This window comes from Prinia subflava, chromosome Z, assembly GCF_021018805.1.
Source record: "Prinia subflava isolate CZ2003 ecotype Zambia chromosome Z, Cam_Psub_1.2, whole genome shotgun sequence".
Lineage (NCBI taxonomy): Eukaryota > Metazoa > Chordata > Aves > Passeriformes > Cisticolidae > Prinia > Prinia subflava.
Window position 1 is genome coordinate 84,365,385 of NC_086283.1, and position 22,629 is coordinate 84,388,013.

Consider the following 22,629-nt stretch of genomic DNA (forward strand, 5'->3'; position numbering starts at 1 on the left):
TGATTTTTTAAAAATGTCTTACTTGCCAGGGGAAGGCCTTAGAAGAAACCTGTAGTGACATTACTCAAGCTGTATCTTTCAGATTAGCCACCTGGTGAGGCAGCCGATCCAACCTATCCTGAAGCAACGTGAGGTTTTAAACTGACATCAGTAATTTTGGCTTCAAAACTTATCCATGAGGGACATCACACTTGACAAGGCTGATTTTTCTCCAACACAATCAGATGTACCTGGGAAGAAACCTGTCCTATGGCAACAGTGTATAATGTTCAGTAACTTACACTTAACTGAGTATGGACTGGAAACTTCAGCTGCTTTTGTTGATGATTTAGACAACTAGCCAACACCTGCTAGGTAATTCTTGCTTCCAGGCTGGAGTTTATGTAGTAGAATGTAAAAGGTTTTATTTATGGTAATAATGTTGACATTTTTGCCACAACATATATAAAATGAGCTAAAGTACATCTCTTTGGAAGCTTTGGAAGCCTTTGTAACCAACAAACCAATCTTCAGCAAAACAGACAAAATCATCAAAACACCCAACTTTTCAGGTTATAATTCCTCACACATTAGACTAGACAATACTAATTAATGCCAGGTAACTAATTATTTTTTAAAAGCAGATTTTATTTTGCCTTGAAAGAGATGGTTTCAAATGACAGTTTAAGTTTGAAGGAAATGAAAACCAGCATGGAATAACCATGCTTTATGACCTGTGCAGCAAAGTTGCCTACCATTTTCCATAAGGAGAGAAAAGGATTATTAGTTGGCAGATACTTAAAAAAAAAAAAAAAAAAATTCTGAATTTACTTTCTAGCCAAGCTGATATTTCAAATGTAATGAGACTGCATTGAGAAAACGTAGTCAGGCTGTCAAACAGATTAACTTTGAGGTAAAAGCTCTGCAGCAGCTCGTACGAGAATAGCATTAGTTAGACCATAGTTTCAGCATGATAAAGCAAATTAATTAATATGAAAAAATAGATGAAAAAATCCCTTCTAATTCATGAATAAACAACACCATCACTCATTTAAGAAGAATATATTTTATTAAAAGAATTGCTTTCAGGTAATTACAACATGTATTACACACAAATAGTGTAACCAAGAATTAAAATAATCAAACCAAGGGATACAATATTTAAACAAACATTCTGAGAGTTTACAGGTGCTTACCAAATAAACTGTGTAGAACTTCAGAACAAAATTATAGTATCATTCTAGACAACAGATCATCCAGGTACACAAGTACATAAATCTCACTGTTTTCAAATTAAATTTAAAATGTCAACAATTTTAAAAATTATATATTATTTAAAAGTAATATTATGCTAATATTTATTTCTCATATTTCAATTTTAAAGGATAAAAGCTTACAGTATCAGCCTGAAATTTATCTGATATGCATAGTCAGAGATTATAAACTAGCTTTTAAGTTCTTGACCTCTATTGCTTTATCCGAATAAAGTTTATCAATCTCTTCCTTAGTAAACCCATATTCTAGAAGTATCTCTTCTGTGTGCTCTCCTATGAAAGGATCTCTTTTACATGATGGAACAGCAGGAGTCCTTGATAGAACAGGAGCAGGTCTAGGACTCATCTCTCCCTGATCATTTTTGATAAAAGAACTTCTTTCTTTGTTATGCTGATGTGAGGCTGCATCATCAAAGGATAACACAGGGGTCACACAGGCATCAGTACCATCAAATATACTGCACCACTCAGCCTGTGTCTTCTGTGCAAATATGGATGCAAATTTTTTCTTCATTTCAGGCCAGTCAGAGAAACTCATCTGAGCAGGGAGTTCATCTAAATTTAGCCCAAGACCTAAAAGGAGAAAAGCAAAGTTTAACTATAGTATGGCTTACTAATTTACTAAGTGCTTCCCACAACTAAGTATATTCCTCAAGAAGATAATATTTTGCAGGCAATACTACAGCCATTTTGAACTTTATTTGGGTATATGTGCAGGGCAGGGAGTAGAGGAATAAAATGTTCTGATACTTGCAATTAGACTAAACCACATCAGCGACAGCCTTTTAAGTACGTACCTATAATAAACACTAATTTGTATGAACACTTCACAGAAGCAGCAGCTCAAGGTAATGATGTCCTGAGAAAAGCTTGTACAATACAGGTAACTTCTTGTTACCTGGCAGTAACAACACAGAAATCTGCCGAAGCTGAAGTTCAACATGATGGGGTTATTTCCATGCCACAGATGAGAATATGGTGTTGGATGGCTGTGCCCAGCTCAATCTGCACTGTGGCAGCTCTGCAGCGGGTGCCTGCAGGCTGACTGACCTGCTTCTCCACTGTCCAAAGAGGCTCCAGCAGTGTCACCTGCTCCCTCTGCTCTGGCATTCTTCCCAGGCTCCAATTCCCACAGCCCTTTCATAACCCAATAGCTCAATAACCCTGCTTCCCATCTCAGTTGCAGGGACTACCCAGGTATGCACTAGACACATCCCTTCTGAGACACCAGGGCCAAGCACGGGCACAGAGGCCTTGTAATGACAATTTCCTGAACTAGGCAAATCCTAGGTCTGTTCCTGAACTAAGCACTGCATCCCTTCTCACTGGGGTGCTTACATCACTTCTGTGCTGCCACTTTCCAATATCCGTTTCTGTTCTCATGGATTCTGCTCTCTGCAGTCTCTGTTCTTTCATTCTGCTGCTTCAAGGAGATGCAAGAATTTTTACCACTTCCTGTAGAGATTATCTCAAAAAGGAGGTAAAAATAAGAAAGAGAAAAGGCAATTGAACTAGACTTTCAAAATGAGACAGTACAGAGGTATAAGCAGAGTATATGATACCAAATAGAAATCAGAAGTGATATACTGAAGGCTGTTTTAACAGTCCCATTTTGAAATTCAGGAGCATGAACACAGCAGGAAAAAATCAGAAAAAGTAGGGATATGAAAGAAGTTAATTTGAGAAATCAGAAAGACTACAAAGCAACTACCATCATAACGCTTCACAAGTAACAAAAAAAATAACCTTCTTAGAAAACAACAGCTCCCTGCAAAAGGCAAATAAAATGTAGAGCTCTGCAAAACTGCAAAATTTGGAGCATTCTTTTTTTATCTTTGGTTATCCATATCAGACTGATAATTAGACTAACAACTGTTACAGGCTTGGGTAATAGAGGGCTGTTTGCAGGCAGAATTTACGCAGACCCCCTCTCATCTTCAGCTGCAGATAGGCAGAAAACACCTAAAATATCTTGTCTTTCTATAGCTTCCTTACAACTGAGTAGACATACTGCTGCTGAAACATACAGGGGAAAAGAAAGGTAGATAATGCCTTTTCTTCTGCTCCTTCAGTTCTTTCTCTCCCTTCCTAATCTGTACAATATGCACTTCTTGGGGCCCACAGTAAGCTCACAGTTTAACACAGTATGTAAGAATCTCACCATTAATCACAAGATAATTAAACATAGTTTTGAAAATGCATAGATGCTTTGAAATTGTACTTTGGTACTTCAAAGGAAAACACACAGAAATTGCCAGTCTCCAGACTCAGAAATTGCTGGTCTCCAGGACTCAGAAACACAGCCTTGCAGCTATTCACCCTCAGACGAAATTCATCACACTCAAAGACAAAATAAGTATTTCCACATCTCATTAGAAATGCCTGTGGATACCAGGATAAAAGATACTACAAATGATCTGTCCTTATGGTTTCATCAAGCCACACGCACCTTATACACTGAACTTAGTCTCTTGTGTCCATAACCAATTCATGTCATCCTAAAAATGAGATCAGCTGAAGGTAACTCACACTGGTTGAACATCATGATCACATCAAAGCTAGTAGTATTTTCAAAATTAATTTGATTAATTAAGGGACAAACAGTCCAGTGTAGTTTACTTATGAACTTTGAGGTGAGACAAATTTACCTTCCACAAAAGGAAAGTAAACACTTAGTACCTGAGCTTCTGTTTCAAAGCATGAAAACTTGTCATATGGAAACTTTGTTTCACAGTACTCATTTTCTTAGTAATTATGTTTTGTTTCTAGCAACCAGTCCAGCATGAGCAGAGCTCCACCATTAGCCCTTACACAATTATTTTTGATGATTGTGGCAGATGGGAAGTTGGCTGAGCCTCACTGCACATACTCTGGCTAACTGGAACAATATGCAGAACCTGGAATTTGGTATTACATGCTCATTTTCTGCTTACCACTAAAGAGTTCAACTTTAAACAGGATGAACTGAGATCATTTAAGCACTACAGCTTCTCATTTTCCAGCTTGTGTTCACCATTTGTGGTGCAGATGAGCAGTATCAGAGCAGGAGAGACTGACTCCACATGGAAACTATTACATGGCACAGAATTTTCTGGGACACCACAGGAGCACAGACTTCACTCAATGTATTCAAAAGCAAAGTATCTTTTACACAGAATGTCTTATAAAGCAATCACAACTTAGTTCCAAGATTTTTTTTGCAAATTTTCATATAGGATTTTCTGTATGGAAAAGCCCAGTCAACCTAGTCTAGTACAGCTTTGAAATTATTTTTGAAAAATGAAAAGTTGTCTCCCTATAATGATGTAACTTTCAATCTTCTTCAAATGCTATAGCTTTAATGACATATATCCCCACATCGTTTATTGATACAGCAAACTGAAATCTCCATTTCCACAGAATTACTTAGACTTAGTAAACTCAGGCACCGATTTCAAGAGAAAGAAACCAGCAGAATTCATTAGATAAATCAGTGAAGCTGCTTTGGCATGTCAGAAATTGAAACAGTTTTTTTATATTATTTCAGTCATACCATTTTAAAAGCAGAGTTCTGTTCAGGATTTTCTTGGTTAAACTTGCTAATTTTCTTTTTCAAAATGTATGTTCACAACAGAGTAATTTTGAAATTATGTTGTCCTAACACGACTGAATAAAATCATCTAGTATGGTAAACCTTAACTTTGGCCCAAACAACAGCTGCAAGGTGAAGGCCATTGTGCTTTTTCTGACTAAATAGTTTGTTCTCACTGTGAAAGGGAATTGAATTTCAGAATATTCCAAGAGAGTAGGGAATTTTCATCAAACTAACTATGCAAAGTTTTTTCTCTGCTCCACATTTCTGACACTTAAGAACTTTCTAGAAAGTGACAGTTGATCAGGCCCACACTGCAAATGCATCCATAGCTGTACTCTAAGTTAACCTACTTAATTGACACAATTGCAAATGTTTTGATGCAGCAAGAGCCCAGCCTCTACAGTATTTGTACAATGTTTAAGGCTTATCATAATAAGTAAATTAAAACAGAACAAAACATTATGTATAACTGATGTATAATATCAGTTATACATGCTGAGGAAACTTTGTCCATGTTGCCTGTCTCAATAACAATGTAGTATTGCATTCAGTGCATCAGCAGATTTTTAATACAGTACACAATACTTCACAATCACAAAATAGAGAGTCCCATGGAAATCCTTCCTAATGATGTAAACTATGTTTTTTAATTGCTTCCTATGTTTTCCTTCTTTTTTTAAACAGAAATAATACAATGTGGGAGTACTGAAGTAGTATGAAAGGAGTACTATGGAGTAGGAACTAAGGTTCAGGACTTCAGTGACTGTCAGTGCTTTCCACATCAGTGTGTGAAGTTACATCAGTGTAAAGTCAGTTCACCTTGTGTAATTGACTTTACACCATGTAAGTCAGAATCAAACCTTTACTCTTACTTACTCCACAGAAGCAGTGTTCTTCACATCCCTCATAGCCTGGCTGCAGCAAAACTAAGCACCTATTGCTCAAAAACAGAACACACCTGCAGAGGCAATTCACAGGTCAGTTGAAAGACACTCTGTCTCTTTCTCTCTAAAGATTAAGGCTTAACATTAGTGGCAAATGTTTTTTCCATCAGATTTTTCATGAGATGCCAAGGTATTTTAGCTAATTATTCTCTGATTTTTGTAGTAATAAAATGAATACCTGCAAAAGGACTATAGCTTGTTTGGTAACAGCAAATAGTCAATAGTGAGCCCAAAATACATCTCTACTGTATCTATTTTACCTAGCCTCAGTTTCTCATAAAGCCTTAAAAAATATTTAATTCATAAATTTCTGGTACTCATAAACTTAATTGTCTGTGCTGAGCACAACCTACAAATCTAACAGTGTTCTCAAACTAATATGCCTTATTTTCTTAAATTTAGTTTCCCTCTGCAGCCTCCTTAAGAACTTTCCTCACCATGTCATTAACTGCACTTGTGTCCAGTACTGGGTTCCTGCAGGAACTCTGCAGGGAAACACTGAAGTGAACCAAAACCAAAAGGAAATCAGTTCTTCTTTGGCTAAGCAGAATTCTATGAGCAGAGACAAAAGGTTTAGAAATCACACTCCTTTCTCAATTCTGCAGTCTTTAAATCTCCAGCTGACATCTGCAACACCCATATCCTTGTACTCTCATTCTATGGGACTGGCAAAACTAATCTACCCTTTGAATATGGACAGAGAGATATCAAGTGGTTTTTGAATATGTTTTATCTGGAACAGCACCAAATTGTTCACCAGCAGAACTGACCAGAAATATGGAGAAAAGCTATGAAATTAAATTATGGAAAATGCAACTGGAACATATGATTTAAAACCCACTCTAAAGCTGGAGTTAATGCCTGGAACAGACAACTCAGCCCAAGTCAAAGATCCTCAGGTCTGCAAAAGAGCAATACAGTTCTCACAGGCACCTTTCTCTTTCCTATAGTATTCAAAGGCTTAAATTCTGATTTTAATTTCTGCAATAGGTATCCAAGAAAGAAAATAATCCCTAAGTCACAAGAAGGTTCTGCTGTTCTAATTTAGTGCACTATTGCTTCAGAAAGACTGAAACTAAGTACTGAAAAGAATGAATATTTCCTGTGTGAAAATCTGAAGAGATCACAATATGCACCTGTTGGGGGTTAAATTTGTTTCTTTTTTACATACAGAATTTTTTCCCATAAGATGCTAGAAAACTAACTACTGGGTACTTACGGGTAGTTGAGAAAAACAAAGTAACCAAAGGAGAGGAGTGTAGCACCTGGTCTACACTCTGGGATTTTCTCTCAGAAGAGGAAGGTACAGGGCAGGTAAAGGACGGGGCTGGGGGCAGCTGCGCTCTCTCGCATCGGAAGGAACACGGTCAAGCCGCAGCTTACTGCAGGGAGAATTCACTGTCATCACTGGAGCCCAGTCCCAGGGATCCACCACCATCTGCTCGTGTGCCCGGGAATTCTGAGCTGGCTTTTCCTGCCCTGAGGGAGCCCCTGTCGGCTCCCGCCGCTCCTCAGCACCGCCCGGGGTCTTTCTGGGCTGCAGCCCCGCACCCCTGCCCTGCCGGGACGGCTCCAGCTGCCACCGCGGAGCTCCTGCTGCATCTCATCCACCAGCGGGGTTCCTGCTCATTCCTGCCGTTCCAGCTCCCCAGAGTCCTGAGGGGCACCGGGGTCAGGCTGCCCCAGCCCTTCCATCTCGGCCGAGAAGGCCGCCACGAGGTTCCTGGTTCTGTTTTGTTGTTAATGTAGTTATTGTTTGGTTTGCCTGGTTATACATACTAGTAAAGAGCTGTTATTCCTACCCCCATCCCTTTGCCTGAGAGCCCCTTAATTTCAAAATTAGAATCATTCTGAGGGAGAGGGTTTACATTCTCCCTTCCAAGGGAGGCTCCTACCTTCCCTAACACATATCTGTCTTTCAAACTAAGACAGCACCTCAAACACAATAACAAAAGACCAGTTACTTCAAATTCAATGCTGTGAGAAAATGCTGAGTTTGGTCATTTACTTTAAACAACACACAATTACAAAATACACAAAGGAAACTCACAGAGTGTAAACAAGCAAAGATAGTGATACAATTAAAGGAAAAAAGCAAAATTTCCTCAAAGACTACAGCATGTATGTTGGATTTCTTAAATATGGCAGAAACAGACTGAAACATGTGCAATAATGATTGTGGTTGTTGTCAACTTACAAGTGGATACACACCAGTTCTTTATTTCTGGAATAACTATTTTTGAAACATTACCTGTTAAAATCAAGCAACTTCTCTGCACTGTAAGCATAAGGAGCACTTTCAAAAATGAAAATAAAGTTGCCCAGTGTGGTGCCCCAACATAAGCAGAAGAATTCACAGTTGCTTCTCTAACTTTAAGCTCTAAATTTCTGAGAAACAACTAAAAGAAAAGCAGAATTTTAGCATTTTCCTCCATAAAGAGTTATCTAGAGAAGAAAGAGACCATCAGTGACCACGTTATATCACCTGGCCACTAGTTTCATCCATCAAAGGCTTATCTCTAGATAACCTAGCTGAGAGAGAAAGGCCAAAGTCTTGCCCCGTAACAATGACCAATAAAAGAAGGCAGGACTGTCCAGAAAAAGTTCACAGAGAAAAAAAAGAGTCACAAACAGAACCACACCCCATTGCAGAATTTTTGCGCTTTTTGAACAAGTACAGATTCTATCCCAGCCCTGTAGTTCAAGTGTGATTCAACTTAGTCTCCAAAGAAAAAAATACTGCAGGCCATGAATATGGCAGGCCAGTATTTGATCACTTAAGCCAAACATATGGGTATTTCAGTATGCAGCCTTATTTTTCTTCTCATTTATTTTGTATTTAATACAAGCATTCTCTCTGAAGATATTTATTGGAATTCCACCTAATTCTCCAGGCAAGGGCTTGCATTTTGCTTTGATACAGTTTTATATTCACTTATGTCCTCCAACTCCTGTGCAAGCTAGAAAATCTCAGGGGATTGGATGAGAAAAACATTTCAAAGAACTGCAAATAATCAATGTCAAATGATCAACTACACTTTCTTTTTCAAGATCAAGTTGCTTACAAATTGAGTTCACGAACAAGTTATTCTCAGGACAATTACAGACAAAAAGCACCATCCTCTTCAGCTAAGAACCATGGCATTTCCAAACCTGACATCTGATCTGTCCAAAATAATGCTGGATGTGTCCCTGAGTCACTCCTCATGTGTTTCACGTAGCAGCATGTACCAATTTAGATATTCCACACAATTGCATCTTTTTTAAGCTACAAGGGAGGCAGCCATTCACAGCTACAGCTGTGCAAGAACTTGGGAAGCACTACAGGCTGCAACAGAACAAAGTCAAAGTGTTAAGAACAAGCTCTCTCTTTGGGATCCTGTTCACCAAAGGTACACCTCACCTTACGACCCCATAGCAAGAAAGATGAGCTGCAGATGAAAACAACTGCTCACCCTCAACTGCCCGATGCCCAGCCTGTCCCCGAACAGCGACCACCCACCAACCTCCCCTCCAGTTTCACTGCTGAGCGCCGTGTCCTACGGTACAGAACGTCCCTGTGGTCAGCTGGGGTCAGCTGTCCTGGCTGTGATCCCTTCCCATTTCTTGTGCACCCTCAGCCCTCTCACTGGTGCGGAGTGCTGAGAAGGAGATGAGTCCTCAGCGCTGTGCACGAGCTGCTTACCTCTGAAACTCGCTGTGTAACAGCACTGCTTCCAGCACAAACCCAAATCACAGCCCTGTACAAGCTACTGTGAAGAAATTCAGCTCTATCCCAGGCAAAACCAGTACAAGCTGTAGCATAGATACCATTCAAGGAATTCTACAATTCAAGAAATAATCAGTGGGAAAGAGGCTGGGCAAGAATAAGGGACTACTCCCCTGACACACTCACTGAGCAAAGGCTGGCCACATGTGAGCAGTGCATGGACAAACATGGTTCACAAAACACTGAACTCATTCCTTGAACTCATTAACCAAAACTCAAATTAAATTGAGAACTTCTTATAGCCTTCATATTCTGTACAATGAAAAAATAATAAATACTAAATTCTTTCAAGAACTTTTTATATTTTCATAACTTCTATATGGAATATGGCAATCTACCAGAGAAGCACAATAGAAAAAAAAATAAGAAGCTAAGAGTCCATGTGATAAAAGGGTTGAAGCACACGAGTTCAGAAGTGAAGATGCACCTGAAAATTTGTTTTCATTTCATACACTTAAATATTTTGCATAATCTGTTCTAATTTCTTGAAGAGATAAATCATGATTTAAAGAGTCTTCGTCAAATATATATATTATATCCACAGCCAAACACTAAAAGCACTCTGAAATTGTGTGGTGGAAATTAAATATTTGAGCAGAATTTGCTTCCACAAATTTTTTTTCTGTCAAGAATTACTACAAACTACTTCCATTGAATATTCCTTTCTAAAACAATTTAAATCTGTTTTATTTTTAATTATAGTACAAATAATAAAAATTGCTTGAAAATCTATTTGCACTTCCAAAGAATTAGGTCCTTTTAAAGTATTTGAAAAAAGTGATCTCCAGACAAAAGTTGTTTAATGCTTCAGTCATATCACAGACTACCATTACAGTAACTCCAAAAGAAAACTTGCAATCTAAGTGTAGCTGCTAAGGGTGAAAAGGAAATAAATTAATGGCTAGAAAAAGAAAGTCAACTAAAATGTGGCACAACTACTCCACGAGCTTCCAGAAGTATTAAACTTTTACAAAGAAATCATATTTCCCATTTTTTAGAAAAAAAATTTTTACAGAAAGGGTGATAAAAGTACTGGAATCATCTTCCTGGGGTGGTGGTGGAGTCACCATCCCTGGATGCATCCAAAAAAAGACTGGATGTGGCACTCAGTGCCATGGTTTACTTGAGGTGTTAGTGCATGGGTTGGACTCAATGATCTTAAAGGTCTCTTCCAGCCTTGTGATTCTGTGAACCATGCACCATGAATCAAAACCAACTGTTAAAGAATTCACTCATTCATGCTTTGCTGTTACAAGACAATTGCTCCAGCTTACTCACCTTCTATTAACTGGTTATAAAATACAGGCTCAATGGCACCAACAGCCATGAATTTTCCATCAGAGGTCCTGTAGATTTCATAAAAAGGCGCACCGCTGTCTAGCAGGTTTTCACCTCGAGGTTGGCTCCAAAGTCCTAAACTTTCTGATTTCCACAGGAAAGAACTTAGGTATGCCACTCCTTCTACCTTGAAGATTTAGAGAAAAAAAAAAAAAACTCCAGTAAATTAGTTGGCATGTTACCTAAATTCTATATAAAACAAAACAACAAAAAGCTACTACCACTTCTGCCCTTTGCTAAGATTTTTACTGTAGAATCTCTGGTAAGCAGTTTCATTTCCTAAAGTTTTCAATTACCGTTTATCCTGTATATATGAAATCACCTAGAATTAGAGAGTAAGAATGAGCATAAATGTAGTAAGGCAGCTTCAGATGGGCAACACACTTTCAATGCACAAAGCTTCCTCATTTAGCAAGTTTAGAGTTATTAGATGTTCACAATGAGTGAGTAATTTCAAGTGATGGGACAAGCTTCTTGTCTCTATACAACATTAAGCATCTGACAGCTATCAGCACTTCCTAAACCTCTGGAAAACAATATACCTGTACCAGTCCCATAAATACCAAATTTTTATCTCCTTTAAATATACTATATAGAATGCTATTTTTAGAAGAAAATTTGAAGGAAATCAAATAAAATCTCCAACACTTAGTTAAAACAAACACTATTCTCCAACTATTCTCCAAGTCATCACTGGCAGCTACATACACATAGCGAAGTAATCTCACATAGACAAGAGTCTGATGAATACAGCACTAGAAATCATGAGTTATCCCATTTGAAACTGCTCCTCAAAATTTTGTCTATGTGGAGTACACCTAGATGAAAATTCAGTTTGTTCAGTCTTTCAGGAATTACCAAGGTTGTGCCAATCTTTCAAGAAAAATCACATCCTACAGTTTTGCTCATCAGCACAATTAATTTTCTTTCAACTGTACTGAAAATACTGTAAACAAAGATAACCCAGTTAATAGTGTATGGCCAGAAACATTCCAGTTAAACCGATTAAAATCTGAGCTGTATTATTCTGAGCATCACTTGAGTCACGCATTTTCAGCTGCATGAAACTAACCTAATATTTCTATAGAGGAAAGCATAGATAATGTGACAAAAAACTGGCTACTGAATTTTCATGTAGAAAGATCTACTAGTTTATAACTTTCTAGGAAAAATTTAAAGCACGCAAATCGCTGAAGTATGCAGTCAAGAGAGCTTCTTCATTTAATGTGTATTACTTGGGCTCTTCTCTGGTGCTGATTCAAGGACAGGAATACTATCCTCACTGTCACATGTTAAAGCCAATTAAATTACCCTCGTATGAGAAAATACTGCATTATCTTCATCTATATATCTGCAAAATTATTGCAAAGATGTTAAAATAAAGTTTGTTTTACTAATGATCTGATCTTGCACTGCTCATATTAACAAAAAGTAATATTACATTAAAAGCACTGAAAAGTAAGGATAATAAAAGATGGGGAAAATATCAGAAAAAGTCCTACCTGAAAATCTGATTTTGGTGCTGACAAAACTCTTAGTCTGCACCTGTACAATACCTATGTGCTACTTACCCTGGAAAAACTTAAAATAAAACAGCACATCTGTTTTTGGTTGGTATAGGGACTTTAGAAATGTCCCTGTCTGGGCAACTGGACAGCTAGGTTCTGCCTGAGGCCCACTGCAATTCAGAGACAAGTAAAAAAAGTGTCCTAACATCTGCACCTGACCTCCAAAGGCACGAAAAAATAACACCACACATTCACTAATGTGGTCACCTTCTTCTACAACATGAAAAGGATAACAAGGAGAGACTCCACTTAAGTCTAATTGAGAATGATTATAGTAAGTTATGTGTTTCATGTCTCCCTCATGTTATGAACATCTGCAGCCTCTGAAGCAGGCACAAGAATCCAGAGGCATCACCCCAATGGGTGACCTGTCTGCTCTGCAAGCCTTCTGTTCTTCCCACTGAAAACAGCTCTAACAAAGGTGGGAATGAATCCACACCAACCTAAACTATCCCCGTGACTGTTGAAGGCTTCTAGGATGTGGGATGTTTGGTTTTGAGTACCTCCAGGCTGAGAAAAACTGGAACCTCCGTCTTCTGGTGGCCTGCTAAATGCTCCTGCCATGAGACTATTATGCAAGCAGTCACTACCGGCATGCTTTCCTGTGGCTGTCTTTTCACAAAGAGTGAGTTATGTTCAGTCAGATGCCTGCCAACAGCAAAAGGTTCTGTGGCTGAAACCAGTGAACCCAAACTGTGGCCCTGACTCACATGCCTCTGTTCCAGTGTGGCGCAAGAATTCAGAGGTACAATTGTGCCTACTGTGTCACATCACAGTGCCCACTCCACGTGGCAAGTATCTGGCTTCCTGCAAGATAGCCATGATCCCTACAGTCAGTGAGAAGAGACAGCAATCAGCAGCAATCAACTCAGGCCAGGCACTTAACTCTTCTGAGACAGACAGATGAAATGCAGGACCCACTGGCTACTTTTTGCACACTGCAACTTCTACAACAGAAAATTTTAACATGTGTCTGAGTAATTAACATATTCAGACTACCTAAATTATACAACAGCTTAAGTAAAAGGTCTCTTAAACAAAAAATAGTGTCAAAACAGAACAGCTGAAATGCTGCAGTGTTGTGATTTTTAAAATACTTTCCTCTACAAAAAAACTTAGGTGTAAAAACAGGCTCATCCACCAGTCAATTTACTACAGTCTTTACTTCTGATGATGCATTGCATGATTTTCATCAACTGTGTCACTGAAAGTCTACTCAAGAAATAAGGAATATGACCAAATGCCAGGTAAAGTACATCCTGTGATACTGGACAGTATTCCATCTATTTCACAGGTCATATCAGGCATATCAGAAGGGAACTGTAAATTCCACAATTATAATGAGACAAGAAAAAATTAGATGAAACAATTTTTAAGGGCTTAAAAAACCCCACAACACATTCCACTCCAAATGAGCTACAAATTTCATTAGAACATTAGCAGACTTAAATGATCCTTCTTCTAACAAATTCTTTTTAATTCTCTGAAGAATAATAAGGAAAATTTGGCAACCCTACAAACTACAAGAAGAATCTTTTTCGGAATTTGAAGACTTGTCACAATTCTCCACAATTTTTCTTTCACAAATACACCAAGTCCTTCAATTCCTCTCTTAAGTCATGTTTTTAGAGTCATAATTTTTGTTGTGCTACTTGGACTTCCTCAAGTTAACAACTTTGAAAGATGATGGTCAGCATCTGAAACATTATTTTCCTGAGACTTCATAAACATTGAATAGGTTAGACTAATTGCTTCAGAAACTTTGCTGGCTCTATTTCCTGTTTATACATCCTAACACAGTATGTATGTGTTTTGTAACAGCTTGGTATTGTTGACTCATGTTCAGCTTGTGACTACTACAAACCCTCAGGATTGTACTTTAGCCAATTGTTCTCTTACTGCATTTGTGCAGCAAATTGTTTCTGCCTACAGAGAACTACAGAGCAGCAATGTCCATGAATGGCAGCCACTTTTTTCAAGTCATTGCTCTAATCTGGAAAGGTAATTTTCAATTCTAATCCAAGTCCAACTTGTAGTCCTTCACATATGTGTATCATCTGTAAATTTACTAAATACAATTGCTCATCCATCATTCAGCCTACTGGAGAAAACACAGAAAAAACCCCAACAATCTCCACTTGTCAAGTTTTTCATTTTGACAACCAACTACTAAAAACTTTTGTTGCAGTATAAAATTTTCATCTAGACAATAATGCCATGGACTGCTTCTGAGAACATAATGTGAATTTGTCAAAAACTTACTGAAGTCAATAAATTCAACATCTCACACTGTCTTACTCTCTTCAACGAAGGGATTTGTTTCAATTAATGTAATTTTTTTTTCAGTTTATATTTAAGGCCAAACCTTAGTCTTCACTGTGCAATACCTCAAAGGGAGGTCAAATTTTAACTGCAACATTCTTTAAAAAGAAAAATGGGAGAACAAGAGAGAAACAACACATGCAGCTAACAGAAGTTTCGAGGATAAATGTAAAGAAGTATTTTTCCTTTGTAAGTGGGTGACCTTCCAGTGGAAAAAAATCCATAGTAGCCATTATTAAGCTAATTTAGCCTTTCATTTATTTTACAGCACATTCACAAAGTGTTTGAAGTTGACTTCTTGGCAATGATCCATGGGCAGTGTAACTATCCCAGGAAACAGTGCTTCTAAGTAAGGTATGACCTGTCACAAATTCATAAGAAGATGTATCTTGAATAAAGCTAATGCAATTTTTATTCCAACGGTATTGTCATTTTTGCTCTTATGCAGTAAGCCAGTTGTTTATCATACACCCTATCTTCATATACCACACTTATTCTTCAGCTATACACAGCTAATACTTTGTGAAGGCAGACAGGCAAAACTAGGGAGAGGGGAGAGTTTGCAGTACGTGTTCCATGTCATAAGAATGTTATGGCAGCAGTGATTCATGAAAATTGCTTGCATGTGAAGGCATAGCCATTTTATGAGATCACTTACTTTCCCTTTCCCAAATGCTCAATTTTAAACCTTACAATCTCCTCTCTTTCCCAGATTTAGAGTAGGAGAACAACCAAGCAAGCCTAGGAAACCTTAAGTTCCTTGGTAACAAGCTTACCATACTTGCATCAATGACCTGCCCTCTGCCAGATCGGGCACGTTCAAAGAGGGCTATAACAATGCCCAGTGCACACATGACACCTCCACCAGCAAAATCAGCCAGAAGGTTTACAGGTGCATAAGGATTTTCATTCTTTCTACCCAGCTTTGACAGCACACCTGACAAAAGAGAAAACAAAGCAAGGATAAGCATAAAATTTATTATAAACATTAATTTGTACTATTAAAGTTTCATTCTTTTCAATCTATGCAAATAAATAAGGCATAAGGCAATCTTCTAACGTTTTCTGTTTCTGCTTTGCTGACTCTAATTCACAAAAGAGTAAAAATATATGAAATCACATCAGTGAAGAAGTAATTAATTAAAAAGATGAACGAAATTCCCACAGATAAATGCTGGTATTTTGACTATATAGGGACAAGATTTTATTTAAAAAATGCAACCCTGTGTGCAGTAATTCTATATTAGTATTTTGTACATGCACTGAATCTTGCCAATAGGAGGCATTATGAATGTGTCTCAAAGTCACTTTGATAAACTGTTCTTTGAATATTTTAAAGAAAAAATGCAGATGTATAGTCCTATAGTGCTCATAACAAATGAACTAGTGATCATAAAAAGGATCTCACACTGACAACTGTGCTTCAGTCCTATCCTGCCTCTCCGACTACCTTTGGGAAAAGAAAGTTTGCATATAAGAACAGGTAACTAGCACAGGAAGGTTATGTCTGATTGCATGCAATGTAAACACAGGGAACCTATGTTTATGCCAGCAATTATGCAGAAATGAAGGGAATTAGAGCAAAGGCTAAGCCAGTTTACTTCAGTCAGAGCTTTGAATTTCTTAGCATTTCTTTGCCACCCTAAAAAACCTCTTTACTGTGACCTTACTCTTTGTAGTTCCCTCACAGCAATTCCCTTCAGGCAAGCAAGAACCTGCAGTGAGATCATCCCTCTCCTAGGTCTGTGGCCTGAGGTCTAAGACGTGCAGAATACATGGTCAGAATTTCCTCAGAACTGCATGGTTCTGATGCACAGCTTAGTTAATTAATGGTCTAATGAACTTCCTATGGGCAAGCAACAGAGCGCACAGCATAAAAGATTTCCAGATCTCTATTGCAGGAGTAAAACCCCTGCAGCTCCCTAAAACCTTCCTCTTAATAGTCTAAAAAGTTGTCACGGGCACCAGAAAATTAATATACTGACTTCTTAAGAGTTCCTAACACAAACTGTTTTTTAGTTAAAGAAAGCCAAAGCTCATTAGGAAAATACTCAGAATATGAGATCTCATTTTTGAGGAATGACACTTCTCAAACACCTTGTTCTACTTCCTTTTAATAAGCAAAAAAGCTTGATCTGTGAAATTTCAAGCAAAATTATTTTAGGAAGGTATCACTAACCAAAATATTATTGATCAAATCCGCTTCAGAGGAAAAACAAATCACTCTATTTGTAAACCAGAAAGTACTACAAACTAAGGTAGGGATAGACTATGCTGTTTCTGAACTGACTTTTTCCCTCAACTAAAAACAGATAAAAATACCCTAATACTTTGAAATCATCTTGACATGAAGTCCACAGTGTTTCAAATGAGGCATCTTTTCCTTAATCTTTTCTACTCTCTAAAAATTTTCCATGAGGAACGACTGAATCCGTCCCTAAAGAAATTTAATTCCACAATACTATGACTCCTCACGGTAGGTGATACCAGATCACCAAGTTTGCATTGCCTCTGCTCCATCCCTTTCCTGGGGCTAAAAGAACTACTTTATCCAGTGGGAAACAAAGAACTTTTGGGCCACTTTCTCTCCTCCTTCACAGAGAAGCATCAGTGACAGCAGCAGTGTGAAGAGCAGGAGAAAGGGCCATGCATAGATGGTCAGCAACAGAGATGCATAATTTTGTTTCTGTTTGCTACTGCATACTTGCACAATCATATCACTTAAAACCAGCATAATGTCAATAACACCTTAATGAAACCACTTCATTGAACTACTTCCTTTCAGTTGGTATCAGTGGAGACATTGACAAGAGGAAAGGACAGGAGCTCAGTTGTCTTGTGCTGCCCAGTTTTCCTTTGCACAAAAAAACCCTGCTCACCAGCATTTAAAATAATCTGCAGCCCTTTTAGGATTCTAAGCATATAGACTTTCTAGGCAAAGGGCACTGAAAAAAATATTCAGTCCTCTCTTCAGATAAATATTTGGATACTTTATTCAGATAGAATAGCACAAAGGAAGGAAAATACTGTACAGCTTGGGAAGACATTCTGATCCAGCCTGTAACAGCTCCTTGTTTGCTGCTGGCAAAACAAACTTCCTGTCCAGTACGTTTCCTCCTTTCTTGTGCTGACAGGTTGCTTGGATCCCTCAGTGAACTGTTTCACCTTAATAACCTGGCAGAAAACATCCTCGCTTCTTCTGACCAGTTTTTGACTTGTGAGGAAGTTTAAGGAGGGGCTAAGCAAGTGTCAGAGCTGACTGAAAGCATCAGGGAAAAGCACAGTGAAAGGAAAGCCCCATTTCACTAACAGACACACTTCAGATCAGCTGTTTCATCAGCACTCACTTCAGATAAATTTTGCGCTATCTGCTTTCAACAAGCTCTTGAGTCTTGATCAAAGGGAGGAAAGAAACTTGATTTAACAGAAATTTTACAGCCTACCTGATAAAGCCAAGTAATTGATGTCATGACCCGCAGACTTGGCATATTTTCCTGTCTGGCCAAACCCAGTAAGCCTAGCATAGATGAGTCTGGGATTCTCCTGTAGAAGCACCTCTGGGCCAAGCCCAAGTCTTTCCATGACACCTTAAAAAAACATAAGCAAGGAATTCTAATTCACATTTAATTTTAATAATACTCAAAACGTAACAGCTCAAAGTTAGATTATGTAACAGCAGAACTCAACTGCACTTTATAAGGTAGCGCATTCTACTTCAGTGTCCATGTTACAATACGAACATTACAAATTATCAACATAAAATTTTAATGTAAACCAAGTGGAAATTAGACTTTAGGGATCTTTTTTTTACTTTTCCCATTTTACTTCTCCAAAGGCGTGACAGAAAACCACGCACAACTGGATAAGAGAGAAAGCTACCAAAAGCTTACAAAATAAGGAAAAAAGAGAAAACTCTTACATTTTCCATATTAAATCACTTGGAAATTCATCTGTATTTCACTGGAATATAAATTCCTCACCATTTCTCAGTACCGTGTGTTCCTGTGTGTTTTAACTCACTGATGTGAATGGACTATTCCACTATTATGGAATATGCCACTATTCCACAGATGATCTGCAGGAACCACATACAAGTAAGTGTGTTCTTTTTTAATGCTGGGAATAAGGAACTTATAAATCACTTAGAATCAGTAGCATATAAATTGAATCAGCATAGATTTACAGAAATCATGGCTAAAATTTGAATCTTGCAGTCCTAAAACAGTGTGTTTAAGATAAGAAATTTGAATTGCACATAAATTATACTTTCTTACTGGTTCAGTGCAGCTTGGTCAATCTTTTACCTATAATCTCTACTGGCACTGCAGGGCCACACATTTTGGAAAGGAAGGGATAATGTAATTTCAATGTCTGTTCCACTCCAGAATCTTTTACTCCAGCTTGCTTCACAAAACAAATCCATACTGTTATTACACCGCCAATTTCGAGAAAATCCACTTCTACTTTATTAATTACTGGGCAGTGTCAAGTGATTACTGTCAAGAAGAAAGCAGTGAAATTTGGCTAAGTGCATGATTTTCAAATGCACAAGTGGAAACAAGGTGAAAATAACCCCTCTGGTGTCACAAAGCCATTGTCATAAGGTCACACATGCCTTGAAAAAACTATTCTGCCACTTGGGCCCTCTCACCTTCTAACTGTTTTCCACCAGTCTTATGATGGGTAACAGAGTTGCCTCATTCACTTTCAGGACCTTATAATAGTAACAAAATTGCCTGCACTTCCAACCGAGAAAAAACACCAACAAGTGCCCATAAAACCAAAGAAAACAAAACTTCATAAGGAAAAAACAGGAGATCAGCTACAAGGAAGAAGTTGAATGTAACTTCTTTTTTTGTTTGGTTTTTTTTCTCAGCTTCTGGGGAGGAAAAGTAACAATTTTAAGGTAAGAATAAACCCATTTTCCAAAGGAAAAGAATTACTTGTGACACACGATCTGTTCATGATGTGAGATGTCTAACTGATAAAGGTCTCCTATTTCTAAACTGTCTGTAAAATCCTCAAAGCATTTCATCTAGCTCCTCAGTGGAGCATGGTCACAAAATGCTTTGGGTTGGAATGAACCTGTAAAGGTCACTTAGTCCAACCCTCTGCTGGGAGCAGAGACATCTTCAACTAGATTTGTGTACACATAGCTCTGTCCAACGTGACCTTGATGGCATTTTTCCTAACAGAAAAGCATCCTCAAGGAATACTGGGGGATATTGACATAACCATCAGGTGAGTGCCTGTGTGTGGTTTATAAATGGAGGGAAAATGGTTAGTCTGAAAAGTTTATCGATCTTAAAACGGCATCAATTTCGCTACTGAAAATCAGATGTTAAGCACCCCTAAATGTAGTAAATTAGAAAATATGCATACTGTAATTAAAAAATAACCCAAAAGTTCTCCTTAAAATACAGTTTTGAAAATTTGAAAAAATCTGTAATTATTTGAAGAATTTGTCTTACTTTTGACCTAATGTTAAAAAGGAAAGTACTTGCAAAAACACAAGGAAGGTTTTCATATAGTAGATTTAAGACTGGCAGGACGTGACTAGTTTGTGGAAAGCAACTTCCTAAAATGAAATATAACGTTTGAAGATGAAGATTGTAGTTCACAACCTGGATTTGATCCTGAATCAGAGAAACCCTGTACAACAGAATCATACTATTCTATTCAGCACATGCTCTTATATTCATCTCCCTAGGATATGTGCTTCGTAAATGTGTAACGATAATGTCAGATCTGTTGTCCTCAGAGGAACTGTCAGCTCAAACTGTGACCTGCACCTCAATCGTAATGAGAGCTGCACTTAAGCAGCAAGTCTGCACATCACACAGGATGGTGCCCCAGCTCGGTGTCACCCCTCGGCTCGGACGCCCTCCTGCTCCTCCAGAGCCCGGCCGGGGGCAGGGCCCTCCCCTGAGGTTTCGCACTGTGCTGCACTGCCCGGTCCTGCCAAGCACCACGCGCACCCCGTCACAGGAAGGACACCTCCGGGCTGTTCCCTGCCTACTTCCCTGCCCACTTCCCGCTCCAGTGACGCAGCGGCCGCAGAGTGGCGGGCGGCCCTCAGCACCCCGCGGCTCCAGCTACCCGCTCGCTCCACACGGCCCGGCCCGGGCTGCCGCGGCCGCAGCGCCGCCCGGCGCGGCTCCCCGGCGGCCGCGGCCCCTCACCGTGACGGAAGGGCTCGATGAGCACGTCTGCCCCGCCGCACAGCCGCCTCAGCACCGCGGCGCCCTGCGGCCGCTTCAGGTCGAGCGCCAAGGAGCGCTTCCCGCGGGCCTGCACGTCTCCGTGCACGAAGGGCTGAGACAGGCGGTCGACTCGGACCACCTGCGCCCCGAAGTCGGCGAGGATCATCCCGCAGAGCGGCGCGGGCGCCAGCCCGGCCAGCTCCAGCACCCGCACCCCGCCAAGCGCCATTGCCCGTGCCGCCGCTGTCGAGCGCCCATACATCGATCGCGGAGCCGCCCGCGGGCGCCCCGCCCTCCCTCACGCGGCCCAGGGGACGGGGCGGGCTCCCCCGGGCCTGCCTCTGCCCGTGTTTCTTCACCCCGAACCCGTGATAGCCTGCGGGCGGCTGCGTGACCCTCCGCCCCAGCTCGCAGCGAGGAGGAGTGGGCTTTCTCCTGTTGCTGCGGTGGGCACGCAGCTGCCCTTGGGGAAACTTCCCTGCCCGAGCCTCCAGGAGCGAGCCACCCTGGCCGTCAGACTCGCACCACCTGAGCTGGGACCGAGGCCGCTTGGCAGCTGCACAGCCCTCCACACTCATAGTCACACCAGCTCTCCCATAGCAGAGGCTCAGACGACCAAATCCTTAAAATAATTTAATCGTGATGCAATAACCAAATAACAAAAATCCCCAGAGTGATCCGCTGCCTCAGTGTAGGAACTCCAAACAAAGGAAACCATGGGCTTTTACGGCCTAAGGGTGGCAAAGTCACAGAATCACAGAACCATTCAGAATGGAAAAGACCTCCAACATCGTCAAGTCCAACCTCTGAAGTCTGAGGCTGGATGTCGTCTGCTCCAGCTGGCCCCCTGGCCAGGCCACAGGTCCCTGTGCCCATTATTAGGAAAAGGGTCAGGAGTTCTTGGCCTGGGGCTCCAGCCATGCCCGGGGCACTGAGTGGGCCAAACCCCACACATCCAAGACCTGCAGGTCACACGATGGGATATTAGCAAGACAGGTGATTAAAACTTGGGCTTTCTTTTCACCAGATGTTTATTTAAAGAGGGTTGTCTGGCCCTGTTTTTCTTGCGACATCAGCTGCTTACAGGAACAGACATAAATCCAGAAAGGGTAATGAAACCTTTGGCATTGTATTGACACAGCTTTTCGAACTTAGGCCCTGCTCCCGGTATTTCAGGTTACCAGGAAGCAGACAGAGCGAAGTCGTCCTTAATGTCAACCCCCTGCTCTTTTTATACATTTCTTTAAATTGCTTAGACTACAAAAATGTGCAAAGGCTGATAATATGAATGCTGAATTTTTTCTCACTCTACAGTAACAGGTTTGTTGCCAGAATACCCTTCACTTTCTGTGCAGACACCAGTCCTGTAATTCAGGCATTGGTTATATCCATGCATTGATTATGTCCACTACTATGGTGCCATCCACAAGGAATGGCCAGGAGAAAAGCATTTGCATTTTCATTCAAATAAAGCTGGCTAGTTTTGTTTGCTATCCATGTACCTTGGAGACACTATTCCATATAAGGGTTGGTTTTCACAGATACTATGATGTTATTGTGACACTGTGATTCTCTGATTAATTTTCAGTTTCATTTGTCCCCTCACACCTTCAGATCTTGGAGTCTGTGTTGAATATAAACAAGCGATTTCTATTGTG

The 22,629-nt window shown here is 39.8% G+C and overlaps 1 protein-coding gene across 1 annotated transcript; it reads right to left on the reverse strand.

Annotated features, from left to right (window-relative positions):
* Window positions 1-1,030: 1,030 nt before the first annotated feature.
* Window positions 1,031-21,278, reverse strand: AMACR (alpha-methylacyl-CoA racemase). The gene is made up of 5 exons (XM_063422399.1): window positions 20,951-21,278; window positions 18,212-18,355; window positions 15,545-15,705; window positions 10,819-11,005; window positions 1,031-1,826 (listed from the first exon to the last, which is right to left on the reverse strand). The coding sequence occupies exons 1-5, from the start codon at window positions 21,231-21,233 to the stop codon at window positions 1,417-1,419; spliced, it is 1,185 nt and encodes a 394-aa protein (XP_063278469.1). The 5' UTR covers window positions 21,234-21,278; the 3' UTR covers window positions 1,031-1,416.
* Window positions 21,279-22,629: the final 1,351 nt, after the last annotated feature.

Excerpts from the sequence above, each read along its gene's own strand:
- AMACR (XM_063422399.1), bottom strand. The coding sequence starts at position 21,233 with ATGTATGGGCGCTCGACAGCGGCGGCACGGGCAATGGCGCTTGGCGGG. Across the intron at positions 18,356-20,950 it reads CATCGAGCCCTTCCGTCACG|GTGTCATGGAAAGACTTGGG; the intron begins GTGAGGGGCCGC and ends TGTTTTTTTAAG. Across the intron at positions 11,006-15,544 it reads AGGTCATTGATGCAAGTATG|GTAGAAGGAGTGGCATACCT; the intron begins GTAAGCTTGTTA and ends TAAATCTTCAAG.